Here is a 17918-nt window from a genome sequence, read left to right as displayed (position 1 = left end):
GGAGATGCCCTCTAGGGTGTTTTCCTTTGCATCTTTAACCTTGAGGATATATATTTTTTGTTTTCTGTTTTAGGAGTTTCTCTGTGACCCAAAGTTCAGTGATGAAAAAGACCTGGAGGAGAAGTTGGCGGTGTTCAAAGGTGAGAACTGGAGGGTCACCCTGTCCTTTGAGCCTTACTGTTTGCTCTGAAGCAGATTATTTTCCTCAGCACTTGGATCTCACCAGCCTGAGATTCTCTGCCAAATACAAGTGACTGAGCTGGGATGGATTCCTTCCCCCTTGCTTGTGGGACTTGGTGAAACTCTCTGGAGAGGTGTTTTCCACACAAGCCTTTGTGCTTCTCCCGCTTGCAGGGCAGAGACATGTCACCCTAAAGACATCCTGCCTGGCAGCTGCTGTTACTGCAAAACCTGCTGTGTGGGCAAAACTCTGGGGAGCAGCAAAGGAGGATGGTTTCTGTCAGCAAGCTAACTGGCATAATGGACCGTGCAATAGCTGGACTCTATTTTTTTTTTCTCAGTAAGTAGGAGGGCCTCATTCCACAAAGCAGAAGTGTCAGCTGCTTTCTGGAGGAGTTGGGGACTTTCTCTCTCCAAAAGTTTCTTTAGTCCTTTCCCAGCCCCTTGACAGCAGAGGGAACATAGCACTGATATGTCTAGTTCTGGCCAAAGCCTGACTCCAGTGGGTCAGCAGATCTAGGGCTTAGGCTTGGGCCTTTTGCTGGGATGGGGGATAGAGAAACAGCTCAGAAGCCTGGAGTCCTCCGGAGCTTGCCCCCAAACTGGTTACAGGACAAGATCTGGCAGGGTTATTCTGGTGTACCCACTTTCTTTCCAAGCAGTGGCTGAAGGTAGCAGGGAAAACATGCCTGCGTCACACTGCCTCGAGGCTTGTGCTCAGCCTGGCTCTAACCAAATAAAACCTGACCTTGCTTCCCTTTCAGACACAGTCTGCTATTTCCCTTTGAATTTTGGCTTTGCAATCCAGCAAGGAAGAAGCTGGCTGGCGTTTTGTGATCCCTTACACTGCTGGGCACAGAGGAGCCTCCTGTGCTCCCCGATCTCTTTGTGTTGCCTTTTGTGTAGCTTTGGCTTTTGGCTGCAGCCCCACATTATTTTTTCCCATCACAATTGGGGCTCTTCAAACATTGCAACTGTAGGTCACAGGCGCAGAATTCCCTGTAACGAGAGCCTTTGGCATCTCTTCCTGCTGCCTCGTGAGTTTGTCTCCGTGGCCTGTCCCTCTCTCCAAGGCCTCCTCCAGCTCCCCCAACAATCAGCTCATTGTGTGATGATGGGGGGGATATTTCTTCTCTGCTGTCCTTCCCACTTCCCCCTCCCAGCGTGGGGGAGGCAAAGATGGAGCCCCCATGCAGCGTTTGTGTAAACGTATTTGTGAGGGAGGGACCATGCATGGTTTTTGCCCCACTATATCCCTGCTGCTGGGGTGTGAGGGAAACATGAATGTGTGAGCTGAGGCTGATGTAAAGCTGCCTCTGTTCTCTGTACTGTTGGCTAAGTGTCAGCTCAGAAGAAAAGAAAACATGGGCTGGGCATGGAGACCTGGCAGAGCAGGGTTTGTGCCCCATGCATATGCAGGGGTGCCTGACCCTGGTAAGGGAGGTGGCAGTTAAAATGCACAAGGTCATTCTGGAGAGGCAGTCCCACATCAAGCATCACTCTGGCCCCTAAACATGCGCGTTACAGCCCCAGATTCTTCTAGAATCGGTTGCTTGATGCTTGGAGGGAGACATTTACCCCAGCCTGAAGCACGAACAGCTTTGGTTTGTACATGGTATTTCTGTATTCTGTCCTGGTCAGCTCATGGCAGCAGTAATCCATGGGCTGAGACCCAGGTGAAGCCAAGCCAGTCCTTTGCCTCCTGCCCATCAGTCCAGTTAACCCAACAATTTCCCTTGGAAGCACAGGTCCTGGGAAGACTCTGATGTGTGAAATAACCACTCTTCACTTTGGCTTCTTAAATTAGCCTACCACTTCTGTATTCATGCTCATATGCCTGCTGGTGTCCCTGGAGCACAGGCAAAAGATCTTTTCCATTTTCCTTCCTGGGGCAAAGGAGCAGTCTGGAAGGGCTTGGTTAATTTGAGTCCTCCAAGGCTGTTGTGGTGAGCGAGTGCTCACTGCAGGGTGATTTCTCCAGCTCAGCATGGATGGATGGTGCCAGCAGGCATCTTGCTCTTTCCATTTAGTAGAGCTGAGGTGATGGGGCCCCCCCTGTGGTGCTGGGAGCTGTATGGTCTGTAAGACAGACAAATCCTTGCCTGAAGAGCTTAAAGTCTAAATGGGGAACAGCTATCAAGAGGTGGGGGGTGTGTAGGAAGCTCAGGTGTGCCACTTCAAAGGGCAGAAGCTGCACAGGACTGAATTCCTGAATTTTCTAACTCAAATCAGTGCTCTGCCTGTTACAGCATGCAAGTTTTGGTCCTGCAAAGCTAACCAGACCTTCTGGAGCGGGCTCTGCCTCTCTCTGACAATACTGGAGTTGCTCAAGTCAGCAGTGTTTGACAGCAGGCTGGAAGGGCAAACAACCTACTCCAGCATCACTGTGCCCAGGCATGTTCTTGGCTTCACCCTCTTGATGTGGTCCTTGAGCATCTCTCCTGGCAGGTGCTGCTCTGGGAGTGAGCACAGTGACGGGAGCACTGTGGAGCGTGTCCCTCATTATTGCAGGCAACTGCGTCATTTAATCCCCCTTCTAATCCGATCAAGCTTCATCTCAGGAGTGCTCAGGGGTTTGTTTTCCTTGCTACTCCTTCTGGGAGCCTGTTCCAGAGCTTTGTTTTTCTGGCTGGAAACCTTTTAACGCTGTTCATAGCCAGTTGATACCTTGTTCTCATGCCAGTGTTTTCCTTCAGCTTAAATGAAAAGCAGCCACAATTACAGAGAACTTAACTCTAGAGCCCTAGAGTTGAGATAAGAGTGCTAAAACCAGGCCTTGAGATGGTCTCCCCCTCTGAACTTTGCATTCAGCAGTATATCAATCTTATCACCAAATGCTTTATTTCAGTGCTGTAAGCAGGCAGTACTCCAAAGCCCTGCACACCCTCCTGCTCTAGAGTCCTGCTAACTTAATTCTGTGTCTCTTCCAGAGAAATACATGGAGTTTGACCTGAACAACCAAGGCGAGATTGGTGAGTGAGTCTGAGGGATGCTGGGCTGGAAGAGCCACAGCCTGTCTGCTGCTGAATCTGCTGCTTCCTTCTGCATTCATGGTGTTGAGGAGGAAAACTTTTGGGCTTTTCCTATGTCCAGCCTTGCTTGGATCTTGATTGCCAGCCAGGGGCTTCCTTGGCTCTCCAGCCCCTGCCTCTCAGCTTCCTCAGTCTCTCCTTGCCTATTTCAAGATCTAAGCTCTTCTCAGTGCTGTTCTCCTGAAGTTCTGTTTATCTCCTCCACTTCTTTCTGCTCTAAATGCTTTTTTTCTTCTCCCTTTTTCTCCACCGAGGCCTTCTTCTCGATCCTCTGCTGCGAAGCTGGGAATTCAGAGCTGGGAAGCTGCAGGACTTGGACAGTCCTAGGGCTTGCCTGGCTTGAGGCAGGAGCTGTATAAATCCATGAGCACTTCTGGTGCAGAGAAGCTCTTTGCTTTGCAAGGAAGGGAGCAGAGGGAAGAAAAGGACTTGGGTGTGAGTCTGGCTCAGCTGAGCAGCCCTGCTTTGGGCTCAGAAAGCACCAGTTACATAAAGTTCCAGCCTCCTGCAGGCCTGGAGCTGACACTGAAGTGTAATCACTTGTGCACTGTGCCTTTCCAGGAGGCGGCTGCCTCGTTCCCCTCCTCCACAAGGCTTCCAGCTGAAGTGAAGCCTGTGTGGAGCTGAAGAGGCCTGACTCAGGGCTTCCGGGAGGGAAGGGGCCGCAGGTCTCAGCAGGCAGCAGTGCAATGGGAGGAAATGGCCTGTGGCGATGGGCAGGGGCGTCTGCTCCCCACAGCTTGTTTGTCTCCAGCTTTAACCCCGGCGTTGCTTCCCTCCTCCCCATCCTTGTGATTCTTGGCAACACAATCCGGGCTAGAGAGCTCTGTCCCCATGTGTCTCTGGAGCACTTGGAGTTGTCCCTCTTCTCTGAGTGTGTGGGACTTTTATCTTGAGCTTGAGCTGCACAACTGGGAAGTGATGCTCTGTACTGGGCAGAGTGACAATGAGCTGTGCTGAAAGGCTTTTTGTGACTTTTGGCAACAGCTTAATGCTGTCAGCCACAGAGTCCACAGGTGAGGTGGTCTCTGGTGGGAACTCATGGCTCTGTCCCTAGGGTTGGTTTGTCCTCAGTGGGGTCACCCCTTGACAGCAGTGATTGCTCTTGTAGATTTGATGTCTGTCAAAAGGATGATGGAGAAGCTGGGGGCTCCGAAGACCCACCTAGAACTGAAGAGGATGATCTCTGAGGTGACCGGAGGGGTCAGTGACACCATCTCGTACCAGGACTTTGTCAACGTGATGCTTGGGAAACGCTCTGCTGTGCTGAAACTGTGAGTGTCCCGGGATGGAGCTGGGGAGAGCAGCAGCACCCGAGCTGCTCTGGTGGGAAGCTGGGAAGCACAAGCTGTTCTGTCTGGTGGAGCTGGAGCTGTGCACACTCAGTGTTCATGGAGGGAGATGAGAACCCTTGTGCAGGGGAGTCTACAAGGTGCCATGAGAGGGTGTATAAGCTCAGGTGGAGGCTGAGCAGTGGCAAGCTCCCAGCAGAGCTGCCTGCTGTGTGTTAGCACAGGCTTCCTCACACGTGCTCCATGGGAGCCATCCGCCTCCTTTCCCGAGGGTGGGCAGGCATTCAGCGCTGCAGGACTTCCCATCTCTTCCCTGAGGATCCTGCTGGCCTTGGGGACACAGACTTGCCCTGTGGATGGTGGCAGGACTTGAGTGAATGATGGTCCTGCCAGCACCAATAGTGCTGCCTCCTGTTTCCCACAGGATGCTCTGTCCCTGCCTGATCTTGGAGGGACGGGCAGTAGATGGAGATGGGACACATGCTTAAAACAGCTGGCTTGTGCTGGGAGAGATTTTCTGTAGTACAGGATGCCAGCACTAGCCTCCCACGGCCCCCTCTGCCCTCTCAACAGGGCTCTGAAAGTGCTGCTCTAACAAATGGCTTCCAAACACTTGCTTGGCTCCATCTCCATCCCGTTGAAGCCTGGCATTTCCTTTCACAGCTCAGAGGCTGGCCCTGCTTTTGTGTCTGAAACCACCATGAATAGGAGCCGATCCTCTCCATCCTCCTTACCCCTTTTTGAAGGCAGCTTTAGAAACACAGCCAGCTTTGCAGACAGGTTGGAAGGATCTTGCACCCACCTCTCACGTGGTTTCTCTAAGCTGGGACATGTTTCCTGGCAGATTCTCCCCACTGTGAGCTGTGTCTCTGTTGTGATGCTCCTCTTCCAAGCAGACACAGACTTCTGACATCCCTGCTCCTCCTTTTTCTCCACAGAACCAGACTGAGCCTGCAGCCTGTCCCATATCTTCCATCCCTCCTCCCAACTGCAGCAGCTTTCACAAACAGGTCCCTTCTCTTGCTAACAGACACCCCATTGTCTGTTGACCCTGTAGAGCAGGAGCAGAAATGTAAAACTCGTCCTAAGAGCAGTACAGCCCTTTGATCCATCGAGGCAGCTGGCATTCCCAGCGTAGCTGCAGTCCTCAGGGAGGAGGACAGTGCTAGTGGTTACAAAATGCTTGAGATTCCTACAGCCAGTGCCTTGCTCCTTGTTTTTGCTCTCTCCCCTGGCTGTAATTGCTGTTGCTTGCTCGGTGTTGGCTTCTGAATGTTCTGTTGTGTGGTTATGTGCAAGGTGGGCCAGGAGTGGTATTTGCTTTTACGCATCAGGAACACTTGGCATGCAGTGTGTGCCCAGGGGATTTCGGAAGTGGCTGTCTAAATAAAATGTGCTAATCCTCTGGGCTCTGAGAGGAAAACCAGCAGAGACTTTGGGAATCCACTGCTGGTAGCTGCTGGAAAAGCCAGCCTGGCAGCACTGCCCTCTGTTGGCTTTCCCTGCTTTGTTAATTATCTGAGTGCTCTTTGTAGGGGAGCCAGATGCTCTTTTTCAGCAGAGAACGCCACCCCCAGTGATGGATAAATATACATTTGCTTTTTTTAAAATTGGCAATATCTGTTGTGTTTTGCAGGGTCATGATGTTTGAAGGAAAAGCCAATGAAAGCAACCCAAAACCTTCTGGTCCACCTCCAGAGAGAGACATAGCCAGCCTCCCTTGAAGAGGACAGGCTGTAAAATGGGCACTGTTTGCTTTGCTGGTCTGTAACAGAGGTTACCTGTGCTTTGTTACTCTTTATTGTGGACAGTCCTAGTTTTCAACTAACCTGCCTTAGAGGAACAGCAAGGGAAGCTGGAGACCCCCAGCTTGTGTCTTTCTGCTGCATCCCTTAGCCAACTTGATCTGTTAGACAGAAGCCGTAGCACCAAGTGTAATGTGAGACCAAAAAGAACAAAAAATATCGTGTGATTTTACTCTTTCCTCTGCCCTTCCTGCATTTCTCAGACGAGGAGCTACTTTGTTCCCAGCGTATGGATTCAGAGCTGTGCTTGTCATGACAGGTTCCTAATGGTCCTTGCTGCCAGACACGGACAAAGCCCCTGAGAGCGGCTTCATGGGTGCAAAGAAATAAGTGCCTTCTCTGCTCCATCCTCCTGTTCCTACTTTGGACTTAGTTCTTCCCCTCCTGACCTCTCCAAAATGCAAATCAGGCTCCCACATCTGCCTGATCATATTGAGAACGTGGGAAGGTGCTTGGACACAGAGATCTGCCTGCACAGCCTATTGGAGTGGGGACAGTTTCTGTCTGCTCTGGGGGCTCATCCTGCGGGCAGATCTTGGGGTCCAGCACCAGCCACTGCAAGTGAGGATGGTTAATGCCACCTTGGGGACCCCCTTCCTGATAAATCACGACTTGAGTCCGACCAGGAGTGTAACCTCTGGGCAGCTGATTGTCTGTCCCATCCATGGAGTCCAGAAACAAGCTGTGATGCCTTTGCAGCCCCACAGGATTCCTGGGGCAAGTGAAACCTCCAGGTGAAACGAGGCTGTGTGACCAAACTGAGCCCAGCGAGAGCAGTTGCAGATGAGGATCTGTCCTCAGGCAGCTTCTCTGTCCCTCTGATTTTTGCAAAGCTCCCTGTATGTGTTTCAGCCTGGTCCCCTGGGCCTAACCATTTCCCTGATGGATAAGCCCTAAAATCTGCAGAATAAAAAGGGCTGTAAATATGGACTATCAGCTGGGACTGTGCTATCCACACTCTGGGTACTGTGGTGATTTTTGTTCCGTACACAGTTTCTGGAATCCAGGTGTTTGCTCTTTGGCCTTTCCCTACTCTTTTCTTAAATGTTCTTGACAGCTTTTAACTTTTTTAAAATCATGATTTAGTAAGTACATTTTTTTAAAGGAAATACAAATGATTAACTCTACTAGGCTGATTGTTCCTGCCAAAGGCTGCACTTTTAAATAATTTTAAATAAACCAACAAAAACATTCTCACTACTGTTTGTGTGAAAACCAAAACTGTAACGGAGAGAAAAATTATGAGCAAAAGCAGCACCAGTCTACTTCAAGGACTGAAAATAAATCTTTTGAAGCTACACAGTGTGTCAGTGTTTACTGTTATCACCTCTGAAGCTTGGTCCATATGACTGGTTGAAGATTAAGGGAGCTGGTTTCCAAGTCTGTTAATATAAACCCTTAAACAGATCCTGGAGATAGGTTTGGACTGTCTTGATCTGATCTTTATCTGTAATGACTGACTGAAAGCCATGGAGTTTGTGTGATAAAATACAGAGGCTATCTCCTGAAAACTGGCTCTTTTTTTTGACTTACTGAAAAAGAGCAGGTGCTTGTTTTAAGGAATAACTTGTTTATTCCTTAAGAGAGCAGACACTTGCAATGCTTCTCTTGAAGGAGGTCTTTGGTCTTTTTTTTTATTGTTCTCTCTGTTCTTGAAGCAATTGCCCAAGGTTCTTGTCTGATGTGAATTACCAAAAGGGGAGATGAAGTTTCCTGGGGAATGCCTGGGTGCACTTTTTCCATATGTTTCTCAAAAGGACAGAATTTCCCTGAGATCACAGCCCCATGTCTTCTTTCTGCTGCCTGGTAGCCTCTGGGAATGCACCTGCTTTTCTTGGCTGTGTGTTGAAGCTGTTGTTCAGTTGACAAATAAAGGAAGCATATTACACGAGGGAAACTTGGATGTGGTTTGCCACAGTTCAGGTCACTGCCCAAAGCCATCATTGCTTGCCTCTGTGGAAATCCTTGTCCTTTATGGTCCTGGAAAAGAGAATGACCTGCTAGAGCTGGAAACAACCCTTCTCAAAATGTCCCCATAGGGCTGAGTGCTGGCATTCTGTCTGAGTGGGAGCCGAACTCCTCAAAACTCGAACAAGTAATGAAATCAGGGACCTGGTGTGATCAAGCACCCACATTCTGCTTTTGTGTGGTCCTGAAGCACAATAAAGCTCCTCCAGCTCACAGAGCTTCTGTGTTTGCAGCTCAGCCACACCACACTGGAGCTGACCCAGAGCATCCCTGTGCTCCCACTGCAGCCCATGCCAAGGGAGCGGGATTTTAGCTGAGGGAAGGCATGAAACTGTGTCAGGGTAGAGTTAGGTTGGAATTAGGAAAAGGTTCCCCTCCCAGAGGGTGCTGGGCACTGCCCAGGCTCCTCAGGGAATGGGCACAGCCCCAAGGCTGCCAGAGCTCCAGGAGTGTTTGGACATGGCTCTCAGGGACATGGTGGGATTCTGGGGTTGCCCTGTGCAGGCTCAGGAGTTCAATTTAAGGATCCTTGAGCGTCCCTTCCAGCTCGGGAGTTTCTGTGACTCCTTAGACCTTCAGCAACACTGGATCTCTGACATGGAAAAAGCATCAAAGTCCCTCACCAAGGGCTGGTGGCCGGGTGGAGCAGCCGCCTGCCAGGCTCCACCACAGCTTGGTAGGGACAGCTGTAACCCATTGCTGGTTCAGCCGGAATCCATCCCTGGTTCGGCTGGAACCCATTGCTGTTCAGCCAGAACCCATCCCTGGTTCAGCCAGAACCCATCCCTGGTTCGGCCGGAACCCATCCCTGGTTCAGCCGGAATCCATCCCTAGTTCAGCCGGAATCCATCCCTGGTTCAGCCGGAACCCATCCCTGGTTCAGCCGGAACCCATCCCTAGTTCAGCCGGAATCCATCCCTGGTTCAGCCGGAACCCATCCCTGGTTCAGCCGGAATCCATCCCTGGTTCAGCCGGAATCCATCCCTGGTTCGGCCGGAACCCATCCCTGGTTCGGCTGGAACCCATCCCTGGTTCGGCTGGAACCCATCCCTGGTTCGGCCGGAACCCATCCCTGGTTCGGCTGGAACCCATCCCTGGTCAGCGGGCTCTGTCCCCTCAGGGCTGCTCCCCTCAGGGCGGAGCAGGGCACGGGCGTTCTGCGGCTCCCAGCGCCTCAGAACCTGTGGGAAAATCAGGGCGAGAGCGCTCAGCCTTAAGCTGCGCCAGGGGGGGTTAGGTTGGACACTGGGAGGAATTTCTTCACAAAAAAGGTGATTAGACGTCGGAACGGGCTGCCCAGGGAGTCACGGTCCCTGGAGGTGTTTAAGGAACGACGCTCAGTGCTGTGGGCTGGGTGACAAGGTGCTGTCCGGTCACAGGTTGGGCTCGACGGTTTCAGAGATATTTTCCAATCTGACTCTGTGCTAAGAGGGTTTATTAAGCGCAGCTGTTGTAGGGGAGGAGCCGCTGGGAGGACCCGGAGCAGCGAGAGCCGCGGCCGGAGCGGCGCCGCCGGAAGCGGAAGCGGCGCGGGGCTCACCCGGCGGGGCGCGGGCGGCGGGACCGCGGCCGCGGGGCCGCCATGGGGGACGACATGGACGTGATCCCCGAGCGGGAGATGAAGGTGAGGCACGGGGAGAGCGGGGGAAGGGTAGGCAGGCTGTTTCACTCGGGCCGGAGGGCCTTGGCTTGGAGCCGGAGGGGAACGGGGCTTGGAGAAGGCTCGGCCTGGGCTGCGAGAGGTGGTGGGTTCTGGGGGAGGCTTGGTTGGCACCGTGGGGCTGACAGACGGGGGAGGGTCGGCTTGGGGTATGGCGGGGCTTTTTGAGACATCCTCGCGGTGTTTGTGAAACGGAACGGCAGGATGGGTCAGGCTGGAAGGGACCACAGTGGTCCTTCATCTGGTCAAACCTCCCTGCTCGGACTGGTTCGTCCCAGAGCACATGGCACAGGATTGCGTCCAAACGAGCCTGGAATCTCTCCAGTGAGGACACTCCACACCCTTTCTGGGCAATCTTGAGGGCTTTCAAATATTTGGGGACTTCCCAGTATAGTGTGGTACAAGCCTGTGGGGTGGAAAAGAGAAGGCTGGCGTGGCCTTCGTGTAGAGAGGTGTTTAATGCCTGGGCAGGGAATCACAGGATGGTTTGGGTTGGAAGGAACCATAAAGCTCATCTCGTTCTAACCCCTGCCACGGGCAGGGACACCTTCCACCAGACTAGGTTGCTCCAAGCCTCATCCAGCTTGGCCTCGAGCAGTTTCAGGGATGAAGGAGAGTTGGAGGAACCTTGTTTTGGAAGAAGAGTGATATGTTTCCAAGTCCTCCTGTCAGGATGCCTCGTGCTGGGATCTCCTGCTTTGGGGATGTGGGGCAGTGGGAGCTGGAGTCTTGCTGTGTGGTGCCAGCCTAGCCTGTCCTGTGTCACCCAGTGTTACTGTGAGGCTGGGTAAGAAGGGACACGGGGGCAGATTCCTGGAGTGATTATGGGTCTTTGTGCAGCTGCCTTCTGCCCTCAAAAACAGGGTAGTTGGGCTGTTTGTTTTGCTGAAGTTTCTGAGTTCCCACATCCTCCTCAGATTGCAGGAATGTACTTGTTTAGTGGCAGTTATTTGGGAATAACTCAGGTGCTTGACTGGAGTTACTGGCATGTAGGTTAGCAAATGTGTACCTTGTAGCAGCAAGTTTTGATCAGTCCTGTCCTGTCTTTTCTTTATTCCTTTCTCTTTTCCTCTGTATCCCTTGGCTGGTTTTGGTGTGCTCCTGAGAAGGTCAGATGTCCTAGGCAGATTTTATGAACACAAGCACTGGGTACAAGTGAGATTTAACCAATGGGAAAAAAAAAAAAAAAAAAGGTGGTGTGATCTCAGTCCTTCATGGATGAGACAGAAAATGTGATGGAGTGGCCAGAGGCTGCCTGGGTGTGTGGCAGGGATTTGCAGCTCTCATGGAGAGGCTCCTGTATTTAGTGTCTTAGAGAAGCCAAAGTAAACTGTTCCTCTTGGGCAGCACGTGAACTCTTCCCAACTCTCTCAAACAGGACTTCCAGTTCAGAGCACTGAAGAAGGTTCGCATCTTTGATGCTCCTGACGATCTTCCCAAGGAGCGCTCCAACCTCCTCGCAGTGTCCAACAAATACGGGCTGGTCTTTGCTGGTGGAGGGACCAGCCTGCAGATTTTCCACACCAGAGATCTTCTCATGCAGAAACAGCTGGGAGAAGATCCCAATAAAATTGGTAAGACACACTTAAATCTCATGGGTTTGGCAGAGACAGGTTTATAGGTGTTTATGACATGGAGCTCTTGGCTTCTAATACATGTTACAGTCCTTGCCATTCTCTGTCAGGCATTTGAATTGCCACATTTTCTTGTGTGGGGAGGCAGGAACAACGGTTGGTAGCCATTCTTTGCTGGGTTGGTAGCCATTATTTGAGCTGTGAGCCCTGTGCATGTGTCAGGGATGTGTGTGAGTGGAGGGACACACTGAGGGAGTTTTCACACTGAGTTACCCACTCTGACTAAATGACTGTCCAGGAGAGGAGAAGCACCCACTGTTCCACCACCTGAGTGCAAAATGTTTTCAATCCCCTTAGTAACTGTTCCACTCTCTGCATACATAAATAAAGGCAAAAATCATTCCACTTATTATTACTCAGGTTACTGAGGAAAGAAAGTGATGTTTTCTCTTCTTAGAAATTTGACAGCTCTCAAGATTGTATTGACAGAGATGGAGGGATTTGCTTTCATTCAATTTTTCTGTGTTGCCTTTGAAAGCTGCTGTTCATGGGACTGAGGATTATTGCATAAATTCGTTGTATTGTTTTACAAGAACAATTCCTGCTATTTAAATTTGTCCCCTTCATTCCACCTTCCTTTCCTTTTGTGTTTTAAGTGGAGAACATTCAGAGTACTCTGGTTCCCATGAAGTTTCCTATGCAGCACCTGGCTCTGAGCTGTGACAACCTCACCCTGTCTGTCTGTATGATGTCCAGTGAGATCGGGTCCTTCATCAGCTTTTTTGATGTCCGCACATTCCTGAATCAGGTACGGCGTATGCCAAGTGGGTTTGGCTTTGGTTTGGGGCTTGGATTTTTTTTTCAGAATACAGCAGAGGAGAGGTGTAGCTGGGGTGGGATTTTCTGTCCCTGTGAGGGCTGTCTTGTAAAGGAGTTGCTCAAAATCTTCTCGTTTTTATCAGACATTAATTTATAGGCAGGTCAAAACTGCTTTGAACTGCAACTTCAGGAGACTTTGGTTTTGTGCTCCACTTTGACTGTCTTGTATATTTGTCTTTCCTAAAAGGCAAAACAGCAGAAACATGCATTTGCTTGTCACAAACTGGCCAAGGACTCAGGAAGTGCAGCCATGGTCAACGACCTGAAGTGGAGCCCTGCCAGTCCCACCATGGTGGCCATCTGCCTGTCCGATGGCAGCATCTCTGTCCTGCAGGTCACAGACTCTGTGAAGGTCTATGCCACACTCCCATCCTCTGCTGCTGTCACATCTGGTGAGTGGCAGCCTTGGAGGGCACTCAGAATGTTGGACACTGAAGAGCAGACATCAATTGTATAAACACAGGTTGCTTGTCTCAAGAGGAGTTTTCTTAAAATTCTTCACAAAAAGGAAGAGTTTAAACTTGGTGAGACTGAGAAAATGTGTTGCAGTGGAATTACTCTTTCCCAGCTGATTGCAGCAGCTGAGTCTTGTGAGTTACTAAGCCTGCCCACCTGTGGTTTGTGCTGTCTCAGGCTTGACTCATTTCCAAGAAAACATGCAAATAAGCATCATCACCTGTTGGGTTTTGACCTCTGTAGTCTTGCCTTCTCTGGGACTGGATGACACCCTTTTGATTCAGATTCATGACTTTTTTCAGTGGAAAAAAATAGCAGTTTTAGTTTATCGGTCCTGTTTTTGTGGGGCCTTGTAACTCTCCAGTTCCTTAGGGCTAATGAAGTTGTGTTGTTTTTTTTTTTTTTTTTTTTTTTGCCTAGTGTGTTGGAGCCCAAAGGGAAAACAACTGGCTGCAGGGAGGCAAAATGGCACTGTGGTGCAATATCTGCCTGTAAGTAGAGTTTGAAATGTGGTATATTTTGTTGGTTTGGATTGTTGGTTGGTTTTTTTTTTTTTCCACTTGATTGGTTTTTATATCACAAATTACAGAATTTGGTTAGGTGGCACATGGTGTGAGCCATGTGATGCTGCCCAATTGCTTCAGTAATATTCCAGTGTGTTAGGGCCAGTATTTGGTTTAGTTTAAGGTTTGCACTGGTCACTGAAGTCATGATTTCAGAGTGGCCCATGATTGTTAAAGAATGGGTGAGTTCTAAACCAGTTCTCTGGGCTTTCTGCAAAACTTGCAGTTGGATTTGTTCATTGCCTTTTCTGTCTATTTAAGAGTTGTTCTATTTGCAGAATCTGCAGGAGAAGAAAGTAATCCCTTGTCCTCCCTTTTATGACTCAGACAATCCCGTTAAAGGTGCATATTTTTATTACTTTTTAACTTGTCTCTTTAAAAATATTTTACTCATTCTTCCCCCTGTTGTCTTTACTTATAGCAGCTCTATAACACTGGTTATGAAATTACAGTGTGATTTTCTGTAATTCTTAAGCTTGGTCGTTTAGGAGTTAGTTGCCATTTGTTTGTAATTTCCTTTTGTGTGCTGTGCACAGTTAAAATCAACAGGAAAGTATTACTATAAAGTGTTTCTGGCTGAGGTATTTGCTTTCTCTTTCAGTTTTGGATGTACTTTGGATTGGCACGTATGTCTTTGCCATCGTGTATGCAGAGGCTGATGGGACACTGGAGATGTCTCCACAAGTGGTCATAGCCATATTGCCCGTAAGTGCCAGCAATCACAACGACACAAATGTCTGTTGCTTGTTCATGACATTGGCAAGTTGCTTTTGTTGTTGATATTGGCACTGCATAGAATTTGAGTTTGGTGCTGCTGCTAAATCATGGGATTGAGGTTGGGGGATTAAGTGGAGGAAGTAGGATCCACCTGAAAATCAATGAGTAATCTGTTCTCTGCTGAGATTCAATTATTATATTATTGGTGTGCCCTGATACTGTCAAATTTAAGGGAGATTACTTGGTTTGTGCATTGAAAGATAAATTATCAATGTTGATCTTACAGAAAAAGGAAGAGAAGCGACCAGAGAAGTTTGTGAATTTCATGGAGCCGTGTTACACGAGCTGCACTGAGAGACAGCATCATTACTTCCTCAATTTTGTTGAGGAATGGTGAGTGGCAGGTGCCATGGCAAACTCCTTCCCTTGGCATGCATGTCTGAGGGGTCAGTGCTTCTCCATAGATTGTGTTCCCCCTTTTTGTAGACCTTGCAGTGGACTGTCATGTTAGTTTTAACCTGTTTGTGTCCATGCTTACAGGGATCTAGTTCTGGCAGCTTCAGCAGCTTCCACAGAAGTCAGCATTCTTGCCAGGCAGGGGGATCAGGTAATATTTTTATTCCATTTGTGGAATATATTTTGTCTTGCATCTGTGCAAATGCACGTTTTCTTTCCCCAGGTATAACCTATATAAGACCTGGAATACAATGAGATGATGATTTTTTTAAGACTTCCCAAAACTAAATAAGCTTCTAAATTGTACAGAATCTGATGATAATTCTTAGATGAACAAGAGATGTGTGTTGTGAACCAAGTACCAGAGGTCTGTTTTTCGTTAGTCACTTGGCAGTCTCAAAATTTGGTCAAACTCACTATAATAAAGTGATTGATGTGAGGTCATCAGTTGAAGTTAAGCATTAAAAATGTCTGACCTCTGACATGCAGTGATACATGAGAAGTCACACACAAATCTGTGAAGGACCCTGATCTTTCTAGCATTTGTTAATCTGACAAATTTAAGTAGATACTCTCTAGCTGGTGTTTCAGCTGGAGTGCTGAAGAGGGCTGGTCACAGGAAAGCTGTAGCTGATGTAACAATAATTTTACTTTTTGCAGAACTGGGAGTCATGGGTTTTGGAGGACTCCAGCAGAGCAGAACTTCCTCTGACAGATAAAAGCGATGACACTCTGCCCGTTGGTGTTGCTGTGGACTACACCAGTAACATGCCCATCGTGATCAGTAAGTCTTGTTAGTCTTTCTTGTGGAGTAGTCCAAAAATCTCAGTATATTTGATATTTTTGAGGGGCAGCCTTGTGTTCAGAGATCTGGGAATCATTCTGAAAGGCAGGCGAACACACCTGCTGCTGTTCTAATACCAAACCCACAGCACGTGGCTTTACTTCTGTGTAAGGATTCAGTGGCGAAGTGTTAAACACAGTTCTTTCCTGGAGTTTTCAGCATCCTGGGATATGACACCAACAGACATGGCAAACAAAGCTCCTGAGTTACATCTGTCCCCAGAACTGGGATTTTAGTGAGTTTAAAGGAGTTGTGTTCTAACACTGGATATTTCAGGCTGCCCGTGAGGCGTTCTTTATTCTTGTCACTTGTCCTTTTGCAGAGCTGTTTTGCATAAAGTACATTTGCATGGAACTAAAGGAAAAGTGGCTTGGTTTCAAAGCCAGAAACAGCAAAGATCGCTGAGGTGAATGCGTAGGTTTTAATTCAGCACAGAGTCTGTAGTGCCTAAACCCTGCTGTGCTCTACATCTCAGCTGCATTATTGCTGTACCTTCTGTGCTGCCTGAAGGCCCTTCAAAGTACTCTGTCAAAGTCTGAAGCTATATCTGAGCTATTGTGTTGTATCTCAGTGAATTCTGAGAATTTTACCTTGAAGGCCAGAGACAGATGGAAATAGAGATGCCTTCAGGCAGAGTGGAAGGTACTGCAGTCAAGAGTTCCTGAAGAGCACAGGAGGGTGCCAGTTAACTGAGACCTTTACCTGAAAAAAAAACCTACAGTAGGGAATCGAGGTCAAACATTGTACTTGAATGCCAAATTGAATTTGAAGCCTTTTCTCTGTTAATCTATATAGTTACTGGATTAAGAAATCTGTCAGGACAGATTTTTTAAAGCCTGTGTTGTGCTGCCTCAGAGTTTTTAAAAAGGTTTTTGGAGAAGCTTTTTGCTAACACACTCCCTGTGTTCTGACACAAGGGTTTGGCTACACGTTAATTGGCTTTGCAGTTCACAGCAAGTTTAGGTTGCAGAGAAACCTGATTTGTCCTGGAGCTTGTTCCCAAGTGGAAACTGCACTTCCCTAGCATGCTTTTCCTGAAGAACCAATAGTAAATAAAAATGGCTGTTCACTGTGCTGCCTGACAAACAAAGCACCATGATTATAGCAGATTTTTCCTGCACTCTACATGTGTTAGGTTTGGGTTTTTACGTGTAATTATGCACAGTTAAACCATTACAGAATTTTAGAAATACAGAGAGTGTTCTGGGGCCTTTAACTGTTCTGAGAATTTTTGTACTGAAGCAGACTCACAAAGCAGCTGCATAAAACACAAGTATTTTATATCAGTGGTTCAGATCACGAGGATTTTTGTTTGATGTTGGCTTTCTTTAAAGTTAAAAAGGTTCCTATGTAGCAATTCCGTTTTGTAGTTTATGCATATGAATGTTAATGAGGGGACAGGGCCCAATGGAATGTGGGGATTGCTGAAAGGAATTGAAGGAGGGAGCAGAGTATCAGTGAGGAAAAATGACTGCTTCAAAATCTGAAAAAGCTTGGCACGGGAATTGATGGGTGAAAGTTGGGCTTTGTCATTCAGGAGATGACATTCAATTGTCAAATAACCCTTTTATGAAACATGAAGTCAGGAACATAAAGGAATACAAAAGAATAAAGAAAGAGATCTGAGCACTGACAGAGAAGCAAGGGAACAAAGATGCAAATGAAAGCAAGAAGGTAGAAATGTAAGAAATATTGTGTGAAGAAAGTCATATGAAGGTGACAATTGCAGTTGGAGCAGAATAGGAAGCTTTGACTGCAGGACTTACATGTGTGGTCTCTGGCAGGTGATGAGAAGATCCTTCCTCCAGCTCCAGTTCTGATCCTGCTCTCTACGGATGGTGTGCTTTGCCCATTTCACATGATCAACCAAAACCCAGGAGTCAGGTCACTCATTGTGAGCCCGGAGCCGCTGCAGTTGGTCGGGGAGAGAGTTCCAAAGTCAGCAGGTGAGTGCTCCAGGGGCTTAGGGGAACACTTGGGTTTGTGGATCTTTTTGGTACTGATCTGTCAGTTCAGTAGTCAGACACGCATGGTCACAAAAAAACATATTTTTTCTTCATGATGATAATGGGGAGCAGTTCTTGGGTGTTTTGAGCTCCCAGGACTGTTCTCTGTCTTTTGTGCATGAGTGTGAAATTACCTAGTCCTGTTCACCAAATCACAGAATCATTTAGTTTGAAAAAGACCTCTAAGGTCATTGAGTCAAACCTTTAAATCTGTTTGTTTGTGGGATCTGAAGCACTTTGCAGGTTGTGCATTTAGACTTCCCTATGCAATCAGCCTTTGGAAAATAGGGCCAAACCAGTTTTAGGAGGCTTTTTGCCCAGCTCTGAGCGTGGCCTGCATGCTTCAGAGAGGTGATGGTTTTCCTCCATAGTTTTGCCACAGGAGATCATGATATGAACTAAGGTGTTTGACTGCAGAAAAATCCTATTTAAACAAAATTCTATTTAAATCCTATTTAAAGCTTTCCTCAGCACTGTGAAAATTGT

At 48.2% G+C, this 17918-nt stretch overlaps 2 protein-coding genes across 4 annotated transcripts in view; both read left to right on the top strand.

Moving 5' to 3' along the window:
* AIF1L (allograft inflammatory factor 1 like) overlaps positions 1-7609 on the top strand; it is a 142389-nt gene extending 134780 nt beyond the window's left edge. The window contains exons 2-5 of one of the 2 annotated variants that reach the window (XM_053996679.1): positions 74-140; positions 3111-3152; positions 4324-4486; positions 6141-7609. In XM_053996679.1, coding sequence (XP_053852654.1) covers positions 74-140; positions 3111-3152; positions 4324-4486; positions 6141-6228 — 360 coding nt within the window. In that variant the 3' untranslated portion in view covers positions 6229-7609. Of the gene's footprint in view, positions 1-73; positions 141-3108; positions 3153-4323; positions 4487-6140 lie in introns of both variants that reach the window. The other variant, XM_053996680.1, reaches the window with a different exon arrangement.
* Positions 7610-9824: 2215 nt separating this feature from the next.
* NUP214 (nucleoporin 214) overlaps positions 9825-17918 on the top strand; it is a 39189-nt gene continuing 31095 nt past the window's right edge. For both annotated transcript variants that reach the window (XM_053996506.1, XM_053996505.1), the window contains exons 1-11: positions 9825-9901; positions 11316-11511; positions 12168-12319; positions 12578-12782; positions 13267-13337; positions 13688-13751; positions 14011-14114; positions 14413-14519; positions 14667-14733; positions 15243-15366; positions 17211-17372. In XM_053996506.1, the coding sequence (XP_053852481.1) occupies positions 9860-9901; positions 11316-11511; positions 12168-12319; positions 12578-12782; positions 13267-13337; positions 13688-13751; positions 14011-14114; positions 14413-14519; positions 14667-14733; positions 15243-15366; positions 17211-17372 (1294 nt within the window). In that variant the 5' untranslated portion in view covers positions 9825-9859. The remainder of the gene's footprint in view (positions 9902-11315; positions 11512-12167; positions 12320-12577; positions 12783-13266; positions 13338-13687; positions 13752-14010; positions 14115-14412; positions 14520-14666; positions 14734-15242; positions 15367-17210; positions 17373-17918) is intronic.

The sequence above is a fragment of the Vidua macroura genome, chromosome 21 (assembly GCF_024509145.1).
Source record: "Vidua macroura isolate BioBank_ID:100142 chromosome 21, ASM2450914v1, whole genome shotgun sequence".
Lineage (NCBI taxonomy): Eukaryota > Metazoa > Chordata > Aves > Passeriformes > Viduidae > Vidua > Vidua macroura.
Note: the sequence above shows the minus strand (reverse complement) of the source record. Positions and strands in the feature narration are given on the sequence as shown.